The following is a 19,960-nucleotide window of genomic DNA, read 5'->3' as shown; positions in this document are numbered from 1 at the left end:
GAGTAGTTCATCTCTGGACTACGGGTCCATAGCAGTAGCTAGATGGTTTTCTTCTCCAATTTATGATTCATGTTTAGATCTTGTGAGCTTCCTATCATGATCAAGATCATCGTTATGTAATGCTACATGTTGTGTTTGTTGGGATCCAATAAATATTGAATACTATGGTTGAGATTGATTATATACTTGTCATATGTTATTTGTGATCTTGCATGCTCTCTGTTGCTAGTAGATGCTCTAGCCAAGTATGTGCTTGTGACTCCAAGAGGGAGTATTTATGCTCGATAGTGGGTTCATGCCTCTAGTAAACTGGGAGAGTGACAATAACACCTAAGGTTGTAAGTGTGTTGTTGCTACTAGGGAGAAAACAACAATGTTTTATCTAAGGATAATTCTATTGTTTACTTTACACACTTTTCTGAATGCAATAATATGTTGCTTGCAACCTAATACTGAAAGTTGGATTACGGTCTATGTATTATGTTGTAATGCCTAAATGAATCTCATAGTAACCATCTTGTCATGTATGGTCTTTATTATGTCAATTATCCAGCTGTATTTTGTTCACCTAGCATGTTATTTATCTTTATGGAGAGACACCTCTAGTGAAATATGGACCCCGGTCCTTTCTTTTACACTGATAAAATACTGCAAATACCTGTTCTGTTTACTTACTGCAAACAATGTTTTCTTTAATTCCACTGCAAACAGATATCTCTTTCCACACTTTACGGTTAATCCTTTGCTTTCAGCAAAATCGGTGAGATTGACAATCTCACTGTAAGTTGGGGCAAAGTATTGTGGTTGTGTTGTGTGCAGGTCCCACGTTGTTGTTGACGCCGGTAGTGCACCCTGCCAAAAGTGAGTTAGCAACACCTTCAGAAGTGATTTCTCTCTTCTACTGCTCGATTAAACCTTGGTTTCTTACTGAGGGAAAACTTGCTACTGTGCTCATCATACCTTCCTCTCGGGATTTCCCAACTGCAGAACATCAGCGTGCCGAACCTTGGATGGGAAAATTGATGTCCTCGGTGGCACGATTAACCCTTATCAACGCTTGCTTGCCCAATCTACCTCTCCACGCTATGGCAGTCTGCCTTCTTGGAGAGGGCACTCACGTTCACTATGGACAAGGATCACTCACGCTTATTTTGGGAAGCTAATAACACGAAGCGCAAATACCACTGGGTACGTTGGTCGGCTCTGTGCAAACCAAAGGGCCTGGGGGGCCGGGGATAGTCGATACGCGGCTAATGAACATGCGTCTCCTAGTAAAATAGATATGGAGGCTGTATGATGTGGAACAGGGCCTTTGGGCTGATATCATTCGGAACAAATACCTTAGAGATGAGGATCTGCTGTTGGATGTCCATCGTCCCGGTTCACAATTTTGGAATGCTGTTCAGAAACTCAAGCACTTGTTCCGGCTTGGGGCCAAACACTCTGTGCACAATGGGAAAGCGAATAGCTTTTGGTGGGATTGGTGGCAGGGGTCGGCCCCCCGTGCACTCTGTGCACAATGGGAAATGCTATTGCGGAGGAGCAAGATGCCTCGGTAGAGGCGGCGCGCCGGGAGGGGGGCTGGCACATCCCCTTCCGACACCAGTTGGGTGTTGCGGAGCGCTTTGATTGGGCCAATCTGTCCAGAGAGGTCTCGATACCCCGATCTCCCAACAGCAGGACACTGTGGTTTGGACGCTTGAGACTTCGTGGAGGTTCTCGGTCCGCTCGCTTTATCTTAAGCTCTATCAGGGCACCCCTAGCAAACACTTTAGTGACCTCTGGCGGATTGCGGTCCCCATGAAGGTGCAGATCTTCCTTTGGCAGCTTGCTAGGAAGCGCCTCCCTCTAATGAGAACATTAGGAGGTGTAGGGGGCCTTCGACGGGTGTTTGTTCCCTTTGTGCGGAGACGGAGGACAATAACCACATCTTCTTCTCCTGCCCTCTGGCCAAGTTCCTTTGGAGCATAGTTGGGGAACTGCTTGGTCACACTTGGGATCCATCTTGCTTTGTGCATATCTTCCGGCTCCTTCATAACCAAGTGGGACAAACTAAAATAGTTCTTTGGATTGCATGTGAGGCGCTCTTATGGACGCTTTGGAACCTTAGAACCTTAGGAACAAGTTTACTATCGACGGGGTTTTCTTGAACCAACCTGCTGATGGGTTATACAAAATATCTATTTATATGCAGGTGTGGAAGTCAGTGGCTAGGAGGAAAGATCTCGCGGCGGTGGAGGAGGCGATCACCCGGATTCGCTCCCTCCATGCGACCACCAGGGACCAAGACTAGGCGGTCTCCCTCGGGTCATGTTTCTCCGGTGTGGAGCTTTAGCGATGTGTTGGGGCACTAGCTGATGTACTGAGTTGTGCTCTCCTTTCTAGAGCGTATGTTGTGGTGGTTGTGCTGGACTTCCGTGTTGTTTCCGCTATGTGTGTTGGTGTTGGTGTTGTGACCTATGTGTTCTCTGGCCGTTGTGGCTTTATTAATTTAAAGTCGGGCTCTGCTCGATCCTTCTGTCTAAATACCAATGACTACTTGGGTACCTTAAAATGATTTTTTTTTTCTAATTTTCTTGGGCAGGCTAACACACATACTTGTAGTTTAAATTGGCCATGTTCAAATTAACCCTATTGTTTGGTAAATCGACATAAAATCATTTTATGGTGGAAAGTACACTGTCCCTGTCATGTAGGTCCATGTAAGGTGGGCACCATATGTCAGCGGCTCCGGGTGAGTGAAGCATAGGTTAGAGGAACCTTGTTCTCGCGAAGGAAATAGTCGCGCCAGAGTCTTCGCAGAAAAGCTATATGGTCTCTGTCGTGTAGGTCCATGTAAGGTGGGCACCATATGTCAGCGGCCTTGAGTGACTAAAGGCTTGGTTAGACGACCCATATTCTCGTGAAGGGCAAAAAAAAAAGTCGCGCCAGAGCCTTTGTAGAGAAGCTATCCACTCTCGGCGGCCTGGCTTGAGCGCACGAGAAAAGAAGTTCACCGCTTGTGCCAGTTCTATCTGGTCAGAGTCAGTTGGGCAGAAATTAATGCTTCGTCACGTCCTGTCGGGGGGAGAGAGAGAGATAGATAGAGCACGAGAGAGAGAGCCGGCTACTTCATGGAGTGATTCGCTTACTCTATTTATGGCCATGGCCTTGATCATCTCGCTTGAAATCCCAAGAATGTTTAGGGATGAAAAGTTATGCTGCAAAGCAAAGTTTTTTTGAAAAGCTGTCAAAGCTCAAACTTTTCGGTCACAATGGAATCTAGTGCATCCACGCACAAGTTTTCAATTTTTTTTAATTTTGTTTTCCTTGTCCTTGAATTTTTTGAGTATTTGATGATTTTTTGAAAATTTTCAAACAAAATTGGCAAGACATGTTGACAAATCATTTGTCATGTGACTGTGCACCCTTGTACCAAATTTGAGGTCATTTGAACAATGCTAGGTGAATTAATATAATGGTCTACAAGTAGGTAATTGGGGATATGATGGACTGAAATCATACATCAACTTTGAGAGTGGGTTAGTAGATAAAGATTGTTTTTTCACATTTATTATTTTTCATGGAAACTACTTGATGACACACATATGCCATAAGTTTTTCGATAAAGGGAATATATTAATATCATAAGATACCAATTACACCCAGCCTCTGCAACAACGCAACACCCTAATAGCAGTACGGATGCACATAGCCAAAAAAATAAAAGAAAACTAAGAAACAAAAGTCCCGCTATAGCATCCTAGGCTTAGCAACAGCAATACAACCACCACCAAGACAACACCTGAAATACAGAATCTCCAAAAATGAAGCCTCCAAGAAGGAAACGGTGCACCAGCACCGTCATCGCCGATCAAAGATCTTAGGTTTTCACCCTGAAAATAGTCCCGCTCTCAAAAATAATGCTTCCAACAAGGTCATTGCAGGGCACAACCAGTTAAGGCCAGACCTTGGGTTTTCACCCTGAAAGGTAGGACTCTGAACTTCACCTGTGCTGCCGCCCCACTTCCATATCACTGCTGCGGAGCCCGGGACACCTAGCAAGTACCTCAACAATGCGGAGACTTGAACCTCCCTTAGCTAGTCCTCCACTCCGGCCTTCATGCTCCATCATGGACCAAAATGTCTCTTGATGCCAAGACAGACCAGAGCTTCGCGCTGCTCCGTCCAGAACCAATCGGCCGGAATAAAAGCATGGGTGCGCACGACCGAATACCACCGATCCAGCAAACTCCAGGCAAAAACAACACTGTTACATTCGCCGGCGGCGCCTTTCGGAACTCAACACTCCTACCAGATCGAGAAGAGAAAACCTCAGGCAAGTCTTCATCTTCGCCCAAGAGAGACCCTAGGACCACCGTTTATTCAGGTCGGGCCCCCACGCCGGCGACCATCCCAGGCTGGCAACAAATGCTGCCGGAGACACCAAGAGCAGATCGCATTGTCCGGAGACACCGCACACACCCGGGCACCACCGCATCCGAAAGCCAGCCCTCCACCGGCGAGAACAGCTGTCGCCGGCTTGCACGCCTCTCCACCTCGCCGCCGGGACGCGGTGACAGATCGGAAGACCCACCACCACCATCCGCAGGCCGACCATCTCCGGCGAAGAAGAGGGCCGCCACCACCGCCGAACCCAAGGCTGCTGCCCGGGCGACCTCGTGCCGCGGGAGAAGCCCAAGATCACCTCCACGCACCGGCGAGAGGCGGGCGGATATTGGCATAGATCACTAGTGGAAAACAGGCCTTTTGATCCGGGTGGTTAGGGCCTTTTGTCGCGGGCGGCCAGCCGCGACAAGCAAGGCGCGATAAAAGGGTGGCCTTTTATCCCGGGTCACTTACGACCCGCGACATAAGGTCCACCACGTGGCAGCCGCGGGGCGCGCAGGGCACAGGCCCTTTTGTCGCGGGCGGTATTACCACCCGCGACAAAAGGCCTTCTACGTGGCGCGCGCACAACGCTTCTGCTTTAGGGTTTGAGGGGTGCAGCACCCCTCCCCCCCCCCGCCACCGACCGCCTGTTATTTCATTTTTTTCGTTCGAAAATAAAAGTTGCATATATTTGTACGCTACTAGAAGTTGTACACATTCATTCATTATATATATATATAGATCGATCAAACAAATATTGGAAGCAGAAGTCGATTCCCCTTACACATATTCGTAGGTTCCCTACATATATACATGGAGCTCACGATCGACAAACGGTACTAACGACCGTCTATTTGGAGGTAGAACAACTATCTGGACTAAACAAGCCTTTGTTGTTTATTACTTCTCTAACCAAAAGTCCCGCCACTTCCTCCGCGATTCCTAGTGCGTGTTCCTTTGGTTGGAGTCTGTCCCGCATGAAGTCGACCTATATACGAAAATGAGATGAGTATGACTATATCAGTCTTGATAACGAAATATTGATGATAATAAATAAAGTTGTGAATGTTATTGCTTACGTCGAATTTATTTCTGTTCTGCTTCTCGGTGGTTAACATGCGAATGGACTCGCAAACGTAGTATCCACATAGATTCGTCCCTTGTGGCTGCTGGGGGCACGCTACAGAGTAAATGTTAGCTTCTTTGCAAAGGTAATGTCCTTATGAACATTCTTCAAAGCTTGCCAAGCCCTGCCGGGCAAAAGAATGATTGAATGAGTGGATAATTAATTGATATCTCACGAAAGATAAAGCGCGGCGATGAAGGAAATTACACTTGGAGCAACTCTCGCAAGTCCTGGAACCCGTCCGTGCCTCTACTCAGTGGGTCTCTTACTTCAACTATTCCCTTATCGGGTTGAATGTCTAGTAGAATCCAGTGGAAGCTGCACATGTTATGCATATATACGTCAGGAATTACACTTAACATCGAGTAAGAAAAATTGAATGTGCATAAAAGATCATTAAGACTCTCACTCGTAGTTGTAAGGAAACAATATTGAATCACGTAAATATTGCTGCCCCAAAAACCTTAGTAGGTTTCCCCCGTTTCTTCGCGTTTATGCTTCACCGTTTCAACATGTATTTTATCTGGGTCAACAAACCCAACATTGATAATATTATTACTTTTGCACTCACTGATCTTCACCGCAAAAGAGAACCCATAAGATATAATGAGTATATATATGCAATGAAAACGAACATGAACTGAATGAAAATGAACTTATATGTAGTTAACAACTTACAAGCAATAGCAACTCATGAGAGATTTGTCGAGGGCTTCTAGATTGAATAACTGCCGTGAGTTCATTCATCTCAATATGGATCTCCTCGTTTCGGTAGTAATATTCCCATGGTATACTCGCCACGATGTACATTTTTCTCCTTGCATGCATCAAGGTACCACCGATGCAAATTCCGCATATGTGTTGGCAGTTTATGCAGCTGCTCTCTGCTGACCAAGTCTTCCCCGTAGACAAATGTAGGAGCTATATCAGCAGTGGGTAGTGCAGCATCTGCGGCACCAAACAATTCGTCCACGGTAACTCCACATTGAGCCGCTAGAGTTGCAGCTTCTTCCATATTGACAGCACCACCATGTTCCTCGTACACCTTGGGAACATTAAACACTTTGAGTGGTGGGATCGATTGTTTGGGCTGAGCACCGAGGAGGGGAACTTCCTTTCTCTTTTTGCCTTTTGTCGTTTGCTTGGCCTTGAGGGGTGCACTTGTTGAACTTGACCTTTTCTCATCTGCACTTCTAGCTGATGATTTGCTCGTGCCAGCAATGTCCTTCTCCTTAGCCTTTTCATCCTTCTTTTGGTCAATAACCTTCGCAAGAGTGCGTGTATAGTCATCCTTCTTCTCGTGTAACTCATAAGGCGAGGGTGTGTTCAGAAAACTAGTAGCATATTCTATTTGCTTCTCCGTGTATGGCTCGCGCTGGAGGTTTTGGCTTATGGAAATGATCATAGTTGTGTTTCGCAACAGCGGCCGCATTTTCCTCGACAGTAAGATCCCAAGGACGGGGGGGAGGAACCTTTGGTACTTTTGGGAGGGGCGACCTCTTGGGGACAGGACTCTTGAAACGCTTCCGGCTGGGTGCATTCCGAGTCTTAGTGGGCGGAGGCGGCGGCGCTGAGATGGAGATGGAGTACCGATGTCGTGGTCGACGTCGTACCCACGGGGTGATGGTGTCGACATGTGATCAGTAGGAGGAGGTGATGGTGGCCTGCGATCACCTGGAGGAGGTGATGGTGACCTGCTGGGACGACCGGTACTAGGTGCTACCCAGCCTGGCAGCCTGATGTTCTTCTTTTCCCAGAGAATGATTTCTCCCAGCACCTCTCTGAGTGTAAGCCCCCCATCACCTCCAGGGATATGGAGCTCCAATGTCTCCCACTGCGGGACAACTGAATCCACCCCGACACGAGCATAGCCAGCTGGAATCGGATTGCCATGCCATGTTGCCGGCTCACCTTCAGGTCCAAATGCCGGTAAGACATAGCCGACCGCCACCTTAACAGAAACCTTCCTGAACACCTCATGGAGATCACAAGGTGTTGTCTCCTTGATTCCATCCAAGGGGTCGCCAGGACCGGCATCTATCATCATCCGTGTAGGAGGGGCCTCCGAGTCGGCCACGCTGCTGTCTCGTCGCTGAGATATTTCAGCGGTATTATCCGCGGGCGCTGTCCTTTTAGTTCATTTATCTCCCGCTGCTGCTGCTGAAGCTCCCGCTGCTGCTGGTCAAGTCGGCGTTGGAACTCGGCCATCCGGTCATTCTGCACCTCCACCGGCGTTGTTTAGCTCTCGCTCGGCTTCTATAAGTCTCCGCGTCGGCCGGAAACCCAAGCGACCATGGAACACTAGGGCCGAAGCCTCTTGTTCGTCCTCCCTTCTCAGGATTACCGAGGACAAGCGTCAGCAAGTCTTTCTCTCTATCGGGAGCAAACTTTAGTTTTCCCGCCTTTATATCTGTCGTCACTTCAATCCATTTTTGCCTGGGTACCCTAACCCTGGTGTCACTTTCAACAATGTTCCCTGTCTTCATGTCATACTCACAGCCATGCGCGAGGAACCAATTTCGAGCCCTTATGTCCCATCCTTCTCGCGTGGGTTCTGGAGTGATCCCGTTCAGCTCCATCTCAGCCTCTTGTGCATCCCACTTAGGCATGGCTCTTCCGTAGCCCCCTCGCCCCGTATGATGGTGATATTTCTTCTCGCTTGCATTCTTCTTGTTTTTCGCGGACAGTTCACAGCCTCCTCTCGATTCTTTGTACCTCACAAATTCTTCCCGCTATGCTCCTGCTTCGCTAGGTAGTTCTCGAATCTGGAGGCTTCTTGTCTTTCTTATAATTTTTCCATAACCGGTTCTTATACGCCCGGAAAAGTTCGCCCATCTTCTTAAGAGCCCATTTCTTCACTAGCTCTCGCTGCTTAGCATTCTCGTACTCCGATCCCAAATGCGGCAAAGTGAAATGTGCCATGAGGTCTCGAAAAGTGTGTCCTTGTACCTATCGGCAACCTGATTTTCGGACACATTCTTCGTCTTGTTCCATTCTCTCGACAAAGTGATCGGGACACGATCTCTAACCACAACTCCGCACTGATTTTTGAACTTCACTCCGACATTCTCGGGTGCCACCGGTTGGCCTTCCGGTGATATAACTTCAATTGTGAAGTGGTCTTTCTTGGTCAACTTCTTTGCCGGGCCTCGTTTCTCTATCTTATCTTCGGAGGCCTAAGAGAATACATATAGAATTGCATTAATGCCTCTATACTAATGCCTCAATACATATGTACATATAGAATTCCATTAATACCTCGTCACCGGAGCCGTCGTCGGCTTCTCCGTCACCGGAGCCGTCGGCTTCTCCGTCACCGGAGCCGTCGGCTTCTCCATGACCGGAGCCGTCGGGTTCTCCATGACCGGAGCCGTCGGCTTCTCCATCACCGGAGCCGGCTCGGTCGGCTTCTGTACCATCGCGGATCATGTCCTCGAATATGTCTTCCTGTTCCAAGTCCCGTTCGAATTGATCCATTGTTTCGCAAAAGAATTAAATCGATAAGTAAATGTTCAAACACAAACCAAACCCTAACCCTAATCAAACACAAACCAAACCCTAACCCTAATCGGCGACACGTGTTTGCGAGAGGGAGAGGGTGTCGGCGACGCGTGTTTGCGAGAGGGAGAGGGTCTCGGCGGCGCGTGTTTGCGAGAGGGAGAGGGGTGTCGGCGCGTGTTTGCGAGATGGAGAGTGCGCGTGTTTGCGAGAGGGAGAGGGGTGTCGGCGCGTGTTTGCGAGCGGGAGAGGGCGCGTGTTTGCGAGAGGGGAGGGTGTCGGCGACGGGTTTTTGCGAGGGGGAGGGAGTCGACGTCGCTTGTTTGCGAGAGGGGTCTCGGCGGGTGTTTGCGAGAGGGGTGTGTTTGCGAGAGGGGTGTGTCGGCGGGTGTTTGCGAGAGGGGTGTGTCGGCGGCCGATCCGAATTTGAACTAACTAATCAAATTTAAACTACAAATTTGAACTAACTAATTACATTTAACAAAAATAAACTAACTAATTACAACAAAATACTTACAAAATTTAAACTACAAATTTGAACTAACTAATTACAACAAAAATAAACTAACTAATTACAACAAAATACTTACAAAAATGAACTAACTAATTACATACTAAAATGTCTATATACAAAAATGAACTAACTAATTACATACTAATTATCTAACTAATAACTAATTACTAAAATGTCTATATACAAAAATGAACTAACTAATTACATACTAATTATCTAACTAATAACTAATTACTAAAATGTCTATATACAAAAATAAACTAACTAATAACTAATTACAAAAATGAACTAACTAATTATACAAATTATCTAACTAAGAAAAAAATTAAAAAAAGAGGGCCGGCCGGGCGCTGCGCCGGCGCACAAGACATGGTCGGGCGGCTTGTACTGCGGAGGGGCGCGGCGGCGCGGCGGCGGGGCCGGCACGGGCACAGGCGGCGGCGGCGGGCGCGCGGCACGGCGGCAATCGACGGCGCGGGCGGCACGCGCGGCGGCAATCGACGGCGGCAGAGGGCGCGGGCGGCAGAGGGCACGCGCGCGCAGAGGGAGCTCGAGGAGGCCTACGGCGGCGACGGCGCGGCAGAGGAGATCGACGGCGGCGACGGCGCTGGCAGATCGACGGCGGCACGGCAAAATCCGGCAGCCTGGCGGCGTGAATTTCGCTAAGTGTTTGGCCTCCGTGTGTCGCGGGTGGGGGCTCCGCCCGCGGGGTTAGGTATTTATACCTAACCCCTTTTGTCGCGGGTGGTGGCACGACCCGTGATAAAGGCCCCCTTTTATCACGGGTCGTGCCACCACCCGCGACAAAAGGGGTCCTTTATCGCGGGCCGTGGCTCGACCCGCGACAAAAGGGGGTGGGAGGGGAGGCGGCCGATCCGCGTGAAGCGCATCCAACGGCTCCAGGCCGTTGGATTCAAACGGCCTGGAGCCGTTGGATGCGCTTCACGCGGATCAGGCCTGCAACAGTTTTTGTGTTTCTGTTTTTTTCTGTTTTTTGTTTTTCTGTTTTTTTTTAATAAAAACTATTATTTCAATAACTTTTAAATGGTAACTCAAAAAGAAAAGTTTTATATATGAAAATTGATCAGAAAAATCCAATGAACATGAATATGATATCCATATAACTATTTGCATCTCGCATCATATCCACTCGTGTCGCGTCCCCGTGCCACGTGTCGCCACCTCTTCCACGTGCCTCGCCCCGCCGACGCCGGCGTGCGACGTGTAGCCACCGCTGCCACGTGCCTCACCCCGCCGACGCCGGCGTGCGACGTGTAGCCACCGCTAACACGTGCCATGCCCCGCGTGCGCTATATAGAGCGACGAGTGCGGGCGCAACCACACGTCGCCACCGCCTCCGCTCATTCATCTCCGGGATGCCTCCATGTCGTCGAGGGGCGTCCGGTTTCCGTGGCGTTCGAGTGCATCCGAGCGGTAGGTTCACCGCCGAGATACGCGCCGGTGGCTTCCGCCTCACCCTCGGCACGTACAACACGCCGGAGGAGGCGGCGCGCGCTTACGACGCGGCGGCGTGGCGCTTTCGGCGGCCAGGGCACGACATCAACTTTCCGGATGTTGAATCGCTAGAGGAGGCGGAGTTCCTCGCGCCACCGCCGTGCCTCGTCACCGACGAGGACCGTCGCCGGCATCGCCAGGTGCAGCGCAGGATCGCCATCGCCGAGCGCGACGAGCAGTTGATGCGCCAGTGGAGGGCGCGGTCCCCCGACGCGTTCTTTGCTAACCTTAGGGCACAACGCAGGTCCAACAGGCGCAACCGTCGGGCCGTCGCCGCCTTCGAGCTCGAGAACTCGAATACAACTTGGACCGAAAACGACCCTCGGTGGGATGACCTTTGGACGGAGACAACCTCCGACGACGAGTAGAGACTAGACTAGTAATTTATCTATTTTATTGTAATTTCAATAAAGTCGTTGTCGGTTCTATTAGTTTAAATTTAGTTTATAAAGTCGTTGTCGGTTGTTTTTGTTCAATAAAGTGGTTGACACGAAATTTATTACGATTGAACTGAAATTAAAGTACTGAGCTCAACTGAAAAATAAGATACATGGCTAGATTCGAATGTTGGAGCCATTCAATCATAGTCGTGCCTAGTCCTATACACGTCGCCACTGTAGTCATCAAAGTCGCCGACGTCATCGTCGCTAGCATCGGGGTCGCGGTTGTCGAACCTCGGCGGATGACCACGCGTGGGCTGGGATTGAGGGTAGCGCAGGCGGGGGCCACGATAGGCCAGGACGCTACGGGAGAGTCCGGCCGCGCCACCACATCCGACGGCCGGCCTCGTTGAAGTTCGAAGGAGGCGGGCCGTCCTCCTCGTACTGCAACCGCCCTCTCACGCCGATTGATGAAGAAGCTGTCCCAAGTCGGGCTGTAGTCGGGATGCCACTGGGGATTCCTCCGCTGCTCAGGCGTGAGCTCGAAATAGTAGTGGTTCGTGATGGCCATCTCGCGTGGCACACCTACAGGGATAGGAGGGACCGGTACGCCTCCGACGCTCAGCAACCAGCCGGTCGGGACGCGGTAGCCGGGCGGGCAGGGGTAGTTCGAGGCGCAAAGCGCCTCCGCCTCCCGGGGTGTTAGACATACGATGGAAGCCATGGGAGAGAGTGATGAGGTTTGCAGATATGAGAGTCCAAGCCTACATATATATAGTGGAAAATGGCGGGAATGCGGGAAGAAAATAGGCGGGAACGAAGTGGCGCGCGAAACTTTCATCCCGGGTGGAGGCTCAAACCGCGACAAAAGACCGGGGGAGGCTTATCTAGGAGGGCCTTTTGTCACGGTTGGTGGCTGCAACCGCGACTAAAGATGTCGGCAGGATAATAAGGATGTGTCGGTAACCTTTTGTCACGGTTGGTGGCTGCAACCGCGACTAAAGCTGTCGGCAGGATAAGGATGTGTCGGTAACCTTTTGTCACGGTTGGTGGCTGCAACCGCGACTAAAGGTGTCGGCAGGATAAGGACGCGTGGGTGGACGCACTGCTCGATGAGATAAAGCATGTAGCGCACGACGGCCTGTCGAAGTAATAAGACAAAGTAGAAGCGGTGCCGTGCCTATAAAAGGAGCATCGATACGCCTTGCCAAGCAGATCAACAAGCCAAGCACAGTTTAATCTTCATTATTACATAAATGTAGAGATTGTCTTGGGAACTATATATGAAGAATACATTATTACATCGCCATCTAGTGTTGTGATCTTCTACGCCGTAGCCATGGAGAATCTTCATCATTTAGCAAGATGCTTGGGTCAATTTTCACCGTGAAGGGCGGAATTTCTTTAAACTTATTATAATCTTCTGACATGTCTGTCTTGTCATCCACTCCCACGATGTTTCTTTTCCCCGAAAGAACTATGTGGCGCTTTGGCTCCTCGATTGATGTATTCTTTTGTTGATTTCTTTTTCTTGATTTGCTAGACATGTCCTTCACGTAGAAAACTTGAGCCACCTCGCTGGCTAGGACAAAAGGCTCGTCAGTGCACGCAAGATTGTTGGGATCCACTGTTATCATACCGTACTTATCGTCAATATGTATAGCGCTGAGCTTCACCCATTTGCACCGAAACAAAGGGACCTTAAAAGTGGGACCATAGTCAAGTTCCCATATCTCCTCTATGTATCCATAATATGTGGTGGTCTGCCCATTCTCGTCTGTTGCATCGAAGCGGACACCGCTGTTTTGGTTGGTGCTCTTCTTATCTTGGTCGATCGTGTAAAATGTATTCCCATTTATCTCGTACCCTTGGAATGTACATATGTTTGAAGATGGTAACCTGGCCAACAAGTACAGCTGCTCCACCGCAGATGGGTCATTAATGAGATGTCTTTGCAACCAACTCGCCGAAGGTATTCATGTGTTGACGTGTAATCAAGGACTCGGGCTGGCCCGGGTTTATTTCTCGTAAAACATTCTTATGTTTCTCGATGTACGGAGCCACCAAGCTGGAATTGTATAGAACCGTGTAGTGCGCTTGATTGAAAGAAATCTTGTCCCTCCACACCGTTGCTTTCCTTCCTAGTGTGCCTTTTCCAGCCAGCCTCCTCATACCGAGATTCAGGAACACCAATCGGCTTAAGGTCAGGAAGAAAGTCAACACAAAACTCAATGACCTCCTCAGTTCCGTAGCCCTTTGAGATACTTCCTTCCGGCCTAGCTCGGTTATGAACATATTTCTTTAAGACTCCCATGAACCTCTCGAAGGGGAACATATTGTGTAGAAATACATGACCGAGAATTCTAATCTCTTCAACTAGGTGAACGAGGAGGTGCGTCATAATATTGAAGAAGGATGGTGGGAACAACAACTCGAAGCTGACAAGACATTGGACCACATCTTCCTGTAATCCTGACAAAGTTTCTGGATCCATTACCTTCTGAGAAATTGCGTTCAGGAATGCACATATCTTCACAATGGCTAGTCGAACATTTTCTCGGTAGAAGTCCCCTCAATGCAATCGGAAGCAATTGTGTCATAAGCACGTGACAGTCATGGGACTTCAGGTTCTGGAATTTTTTCTCCTTCATATTTACTATCCCCTTTATATTCGACGAGAAACCAGACGGAACCTTGATACTGAATAGGGCTTCAAAAAAGATCTCCTTCTCTTGTTTGGTAAGAGCATAGCTGGCAGGCCCTACAAACTGCCCCTGGATGATTGCCGTTTCGTCCTTTATGAAGTTCCTGGTCCTCCCGTGCTTCGTTGTATCTTTTGTCTTTCCATACACGCCCGTAAAACCTAGAATATTCACACAAAGATTCTTGGTCAGGTGCATCACGTCGATTGCAGAGCGGACTTCCAGACTTTCCAATATTCTAGCTCCCATAAAATAGATTTCTTCTTCCACATGGGCGCGTGTCCGTCATCGTCTTTCGGAACAGGTCGACTGCCTGGACCCTTTCCAAAGATAACATTTAAATCCTTGACCATGTCAAATATATCAGCACCACTACGGGGACAGGCTTCGGACGGCGGTCTGCCTCGCCATCGAAATGCTTGCCTTTTTTCCTTAAGGGATGCTTGCGCGGAAGGAAACGACGATTGAACGGGTACACAACTTTTCTGCTTTTTCCCAAATATTTACTTTCAGTCTCATCTAAACAAGTGTGTGCATGCATTGTATCCTTTGTTCGTCTGTCCTGAAATGTTACTGAGAGCAGGCCAATCATTGATGGTTACGAATAGCAACGCTCGTAGGTCAAATTCTTGCTCCGTGTGCTCATCCCACACACGTACACCTGGTTTGGCCCACAACTCCAAAAGTTCATCGACTAATGGCCTTAGGTACACATCAATGTCGTTGCCCGGTTGCTTTGGGCCTTGGATCAGCACGGGCAGCCTACTGAACTTCCGCTGCATGCACAACCAAGGAGGAAGGTTGTAGATACATAGAGTCACGGGCCAGGTGCTGTGACTGCAGCTCTGCTCCCCAAAAGGATTCATGCCATCTGTACTTAGACCAAAGTATAAGTTCCTTGCCTCACCTGCAAAATCCGGAAACTCTCTCCCGATGTTTCTCCACTGCCGACCATCAGCGGGGTGCCTCAACATCGCGTCTTTCTTACGTTCTTCCATGTGCCATCGCAACAACTTGGCATGCTCTTTGTTTCTCGAACAAACGTTTCAACCGTGGTATTATTGGAGCATACCACATCACCTTCGCAGGAACCCTCTTCCCGGGTGGCTCGCCCTCAACATCACCAGGGTCATCTTTTCTGATCTTATACCGCAATGCACCACATATCGGGCATTTATTCAAATTCTCGTACTTCTCACCGCGGTAGAGGATACAGATCATTAATGCATGCATGTATCTTCGCACATCTAATCCTAGAGGGCAGACAAGCTTCTTTTGCTTCATATGTACTGACGGGCAATTCATTATTTCTTGGAAACAGCTTCTTTAATATTATCATCAATTTCTCAAATCCCGAGTCAGTCACACCGACCTCTGCCTTCCATTTCAGCAATTCCAATATGCTACCCAGCTTTCTATGCCCATCTTCACAACCTGGGTACAACAATTTGTGGTGGTCCTCTAACATCTTGTCGAACAGCAACCTCTCCTTATCCGTGTCACAGTCTCTTCTTGCATCAGAAATGGCCCGACGAAGATCATCATCAACAGGATCATCCGATGCCTGTTCTTCACCTCCTTCTTCTTCATTGTCGTCCATTGCGGTATCAAAGCATTCAGAGAACATAGATCGATAATACTTCTCATCATTATCTTCTTCCTCATCGCCGTCTTCCATCATAACCCCTTCTTCTCCGTGCTTGGTCCAAACATTATAACTGGACATGAACCCAAACCGAAGCAGGTGGCTCTTAATATCTCTTGAGCAAGAGTAATCCTTCTCGTTCTTACATTTTAGACATGGACAGCACATAAAACCTTGCTTCGACTTGTTGGCCTCGGCCACAAGCAAGAAAGAATTCACGCCCTCTCTGAAAGCGGGAGCACATCGGTTACCGTACATCCATGGATGACTCATCTGCATCATAAGCACAATTATATATGTATCAGATGCAATCACCTTGCTAAAATTAGTATTGTACGGACTATGCATATATATATAGTCAAGAAAATAGTTGCTAACCTTTTTGGATCAAAAAGAGGAGAAATCTTATCAAATAAACCAAGTGGCATCCCTCTCACAAGCATTCCATCAAACACCTCTTGTGCACATGTAGAAAAAATGAGCTAGCATACACCTCCACCTTCACCACCAAGGAAAAAATGAGGTGGGGGGGGTGGCTGGCTGCTTCTATATATAGGGCGGGGACATTTTGTCGCGGGCCGTATTACGACCCGCGACAAAAGGGGTGGCCACGTCGCTCCTACCCCTTTTGTCGCGGGTCGTAATACGGCCCGCGACAAAAGGCCGCGACAAAAGCCTCCGCGCGCTCCACATGGTTTCGGGGCGACGTGGCCAGGCCATTTGTCGCGGGTGCAGGCGCGCCCGCGACAAAAGGCTCCCACGGAAGCCCTGTTTTCCACTAGTGGATCGAGGACCTGGCCGCCCACCACCAGCCACCACCGGCGTGCCACGGCGAGGAGCCGACGGGAGGTGGGGGCCCGCAACGCCAAGGTCTGGCCGCCGCCATAAGTGAAGGTTTCAAAAGATTTTGAGCAATTTTTAATTAGTTATGAAGTTTGGTCAAACTACGGTTGACCAGGTCCCTCTTTTCCGGCAAGAAAAAAAGACTCAGAAACCAACCACCATGAATAAAATTACACGACACACAAAACTTTTGAAATGGTCGAGAGGAGTTCTTGCAGCTGGCTCACGACAACACGCAAAACATATTTAAGCATTTTAAGTGTTATATATTTCACATGGTCGAAATTTCCTAGCTACTAATTCTCCGGAAAAGGTCCGGCCTTTGCTTGCTGGGCTTGAGCTAATTACATCCGGGGCGCTAGGAAAGTCAGCAGCCATTTCTTCTTGCAGCTGGCTCACGACAGCACGAAAACCATATTTAGCCTTTTAAGTGTTCTTCTCTTATTTTCATAGGTTTGAAATTTCCAAGGTATTTTTTTTTGAATCAGGAAATTTCCTAGCTACTATTTCTCTGGAAGAAGTCTCCGGCCCCTTGCTTCCTCCCTTCCTGGGCTTGAGATAATTACAACCGGGGTGCCGCTTGTACTCGTGACCGCTTGGCAAGTCAGCAGCCATGGATTCCCAGCTGCCACCGTTGCCGGCCACACCCACCACCATAACCTGTCTCGGCGATGATCTCCTCCGCGAGATCTTCCTCCGCCTGCCGGCCCTCCCGAGCCTTGTCCGCGCCGCCTTCACCTGCTGCGCTTTCCACCATGTCGTCCGCTCGTCCCCCGCCTTCCGCCGCAGTTTCCGTGCGCTCCACGCGCCGCCTGTCCTCGCGTTCTTCCTTGATCCAAACTTTGAAGTGGCCCCGGCCTTTCCCTGCCCTTGGCGCAGCGGCGACCCTGAGCTCGACCAAGCCGATCTCATTGACGTCTGCTTCCCACACTCGATTCGTAGCCGTCAGGGCTACTTCATCCTCGACAACGTGAGCGGGAGCACTAGCGCCTACTACAACCCGCTAATGCAGGCGTTGTATTTGGACATCCATTACATCTCTCTTCATTTCTACACTCTCTCCTCCGAAGATGGCCAGGCGCCGCCCCGTGTGGTCTGTGTCATTCAGGTCCTCGGAGGGTGGGCACGTGCCGCCGTCTTCTCATCTGACACCAAGGAGTGGCAATTTTTTCCGGAGAATATGCTGACAATAATCGATGCTGACATGGCCGGTAGGGTGATGCGAGGGCTCATCTGGTGGCCCAACTGTTGCCTGGAAAAAACTGTGGTGCTCAACACCGCGACCTTCCAGTTCTCTCTAATCGACGTGCCGAGTCCTTCGATCAGAGAAGAAGAGTCGTCATATAAGCTTGGCGAGACCAAGGATGGGAAGCTCTGCCTGGTAGATTTAAATGATGACAAACTTGTTTCTTATTTCCTGACAGCCGACGACGATAGTGTCATCAAGAGGTGGATGTTGTACAAGGAGTTCCCGTTGGTCCCGATTGTTAAGAATCTCACTGGACTCTCAAAAGATGAAGAGCTCCGTCATGTCGGGGTGAAGCTTGCGACGGTCATCAATGGCTTTGTATACCTGTCTATTTTCTACTACAAGGACACACAATCTTCTGAGATGTATCTATCCTTGTGCCTGGAAACATCGGAGATATGCAAGCTCTTTAAAGGTGCATATTGCTACAATTCGCAGAGCCATCCCTACGTCATGGCATGGCCTCCCTCTTTGTTACAAAGCAAGGTGAGCTTATGCTTATGTGTGAAGTATTCTTCTCGGTGTTTGTAGATTGTATGTATTTAATTTACTTGAGAGCATTGGATTATTGTGTTGCTGTGAAAAACTTCTATCAGTTCTTATCACATCGAATATGCCTGATTTGCGTAAATCATAGTTCGAGAATTCAATTGCATACTGTATATTTGTACGAGGATGCAATGTTCTAAATTTTACCTTGAGTTTTGAGTGCTGATTAGTGATTACTCCCTCTGTCAACAAATAGTGTACTTTTGGGTTTTTGGATAAGTCAAATGTTATCAACTTTTACCAGGTTTTTATTAGCAAATGGCATCAACATATGTGACATCAAATTACTATATTATGAGACTATATTTTGAGATGGATCTAGTGATAGTAGTTTACTGTCGTAAATGTTGTCCACTAAAAAGCATACTAAATTGGTACCGTATTGTTGGAAACTAGGAATATATAGCCGTGCACAATCTGTCCATGCAAACACTTGAATTCTTACATCCACTGAGATCCATCTTTGTCACAGGAGGAATCAGAAACTGAATTCACTGAAGACAGTGTTGCCGACGATGTTCCTGTTGGCACAGAGAATGCTTCCTCTGTGCTTGTCGCGGCACTGGAGTCTCTCAGCCAAGCTCTGATGATGGATGACGGTGGTATTACTAAAGAAATAGTTGCGGCGGTACATGCCAGCTTGCACCCCGGCGCGGATCAAGATGGCATCACTAAAAATGTAATGGCGACGTTAGATGCCTTCTTGCGTCCCAATGAGGACGGCGATGGTCTGCTGAGCAAGATCACTAGTTTTGATGCACAGTTGATAACTGGAAGAGACCGTATCTTGAGGACAAGTGTATGACTCCGAGGTCCAGAAACAAGCGAAACCTGATGATGAAATGGTGCTAAGTGCACAATTGGAAGCTGTCAAGACTCAAGAGCTTGTTGGAAGGCGGTGTGTGTATTCTGATGTGTGTGTTGTGTGTTTGTTGTGATGATACAAGCTTCTGGTGAGATGGTTAGTATTTCAGTGTTTGAATGGTGTAAAGAGCTAGCGTATGTGTATGCTAGTCTCATATACTGATTCCAATGATTTGCTCCAGTACAACCCCTCCCCCAAACTCAGTTTGGGCTCAAACACAAGGACGACTGAGATCGTTCGATACCCCTTCATAATTAATGTCATGATGGTTCTTAGAAAACTAAATGGGTATACGTAGCCCTGTACAAAACCCGTATGACTCAACTTATGTATACACATATGGAGCATACATATAGGTACGGTTGGGTGTACGTACGCCGTTGTTGACTCATCGGCGACAACTTTGCCGGGCGGTGCGGTCGAGGCCGGCGGGCAGGATGCACGTCAAGGCGGCGACATGCCTGCCATGAGGCACTGGCCAGCAAGAGCCTCGGCAGGGATTCTCTGGTGGCGGCGGCGTGAAGCCATGTCGGCGGTGCAGCGTTCAGACGGACAGTCCGGCCATATTCCAGCCGGCCAGTCCGGGACGTTAGGGAAGAAGGAGCATAGTGCCTGACTTGTCCGACTGCTAGCCCCGCGGCGGCGGACGTGATCGACAGTGGTGGACGTGATCGGCAATGACGACTCAGCTAGTAGAGGGCGT

The 19,960-nt window shown here is 48.9% G+C and overlaps 1 protein-coding gene across 1 annotated transcript; it reads left to right on the top strand.

Moving 5' to 3' along the window:
* Window positions 1-16,961: 16,961 nt before the first annotated feature.
* LOC127325986 (uncharacterized) lies at window positions 16,962-19,409 on the top strand. The gene is made up of 2 exons (XM_051352828.2): window positions 16,962-18,329; window positions 18,865-19,409. The coding sequence occupies exons 1-2, from the start codon at window positions 17,208-17,210 to the stop codon at window positions 19,195-19,197; spliced, it is 1,455 nt and encodes a 484-aa protein (XP_051208788.1). The 5' UTR covers window positions 16,962-17,207; the 3' UTR covers window positions 19,198-19,409.
* The last annotated feature ends 551 nt before the right edge of the window (window positions 19,410-19,960 follow it).

The sequence above is a fragment of the Lolium perenne genome, chromosome 1 (assembly GCF_019359855.2).
Source record: "Lolium perenne isolate Kyuss_39 chromosome 1, Kyuss_2.0, whole genome shotgun sequence".
In the NCBI taxonomy this organism is placed as follows: domain Eukaryota; kingdom Viridiplantae; phylum Streptophyta; class Magnoliopsida; order Poales; family Poaceae; genus Lolium; species Lolium perenne.
This window is presented reverse-complemented; position numbering and strand designations above follow the sequence as displayed.

What these genes read in the sequence shown, in the direction of transcription:
- LOC127325986 (XM_051352828.2), top strand. Translation starts at nt 17,208, where the DNA reads ATGGATTCCCAGCTGCCACCGTTGCCGGCCACACCCACCACCATAACC. An exon ending in CCTCTTTGTTACAAAGCAAG is followed by an intron (nt 18,330 to 18,864) that starts GTGAGCTTATGC and finishes TCTTTGTCACAG; the next exon opens with GAGGAATCAGAAACTGAATT.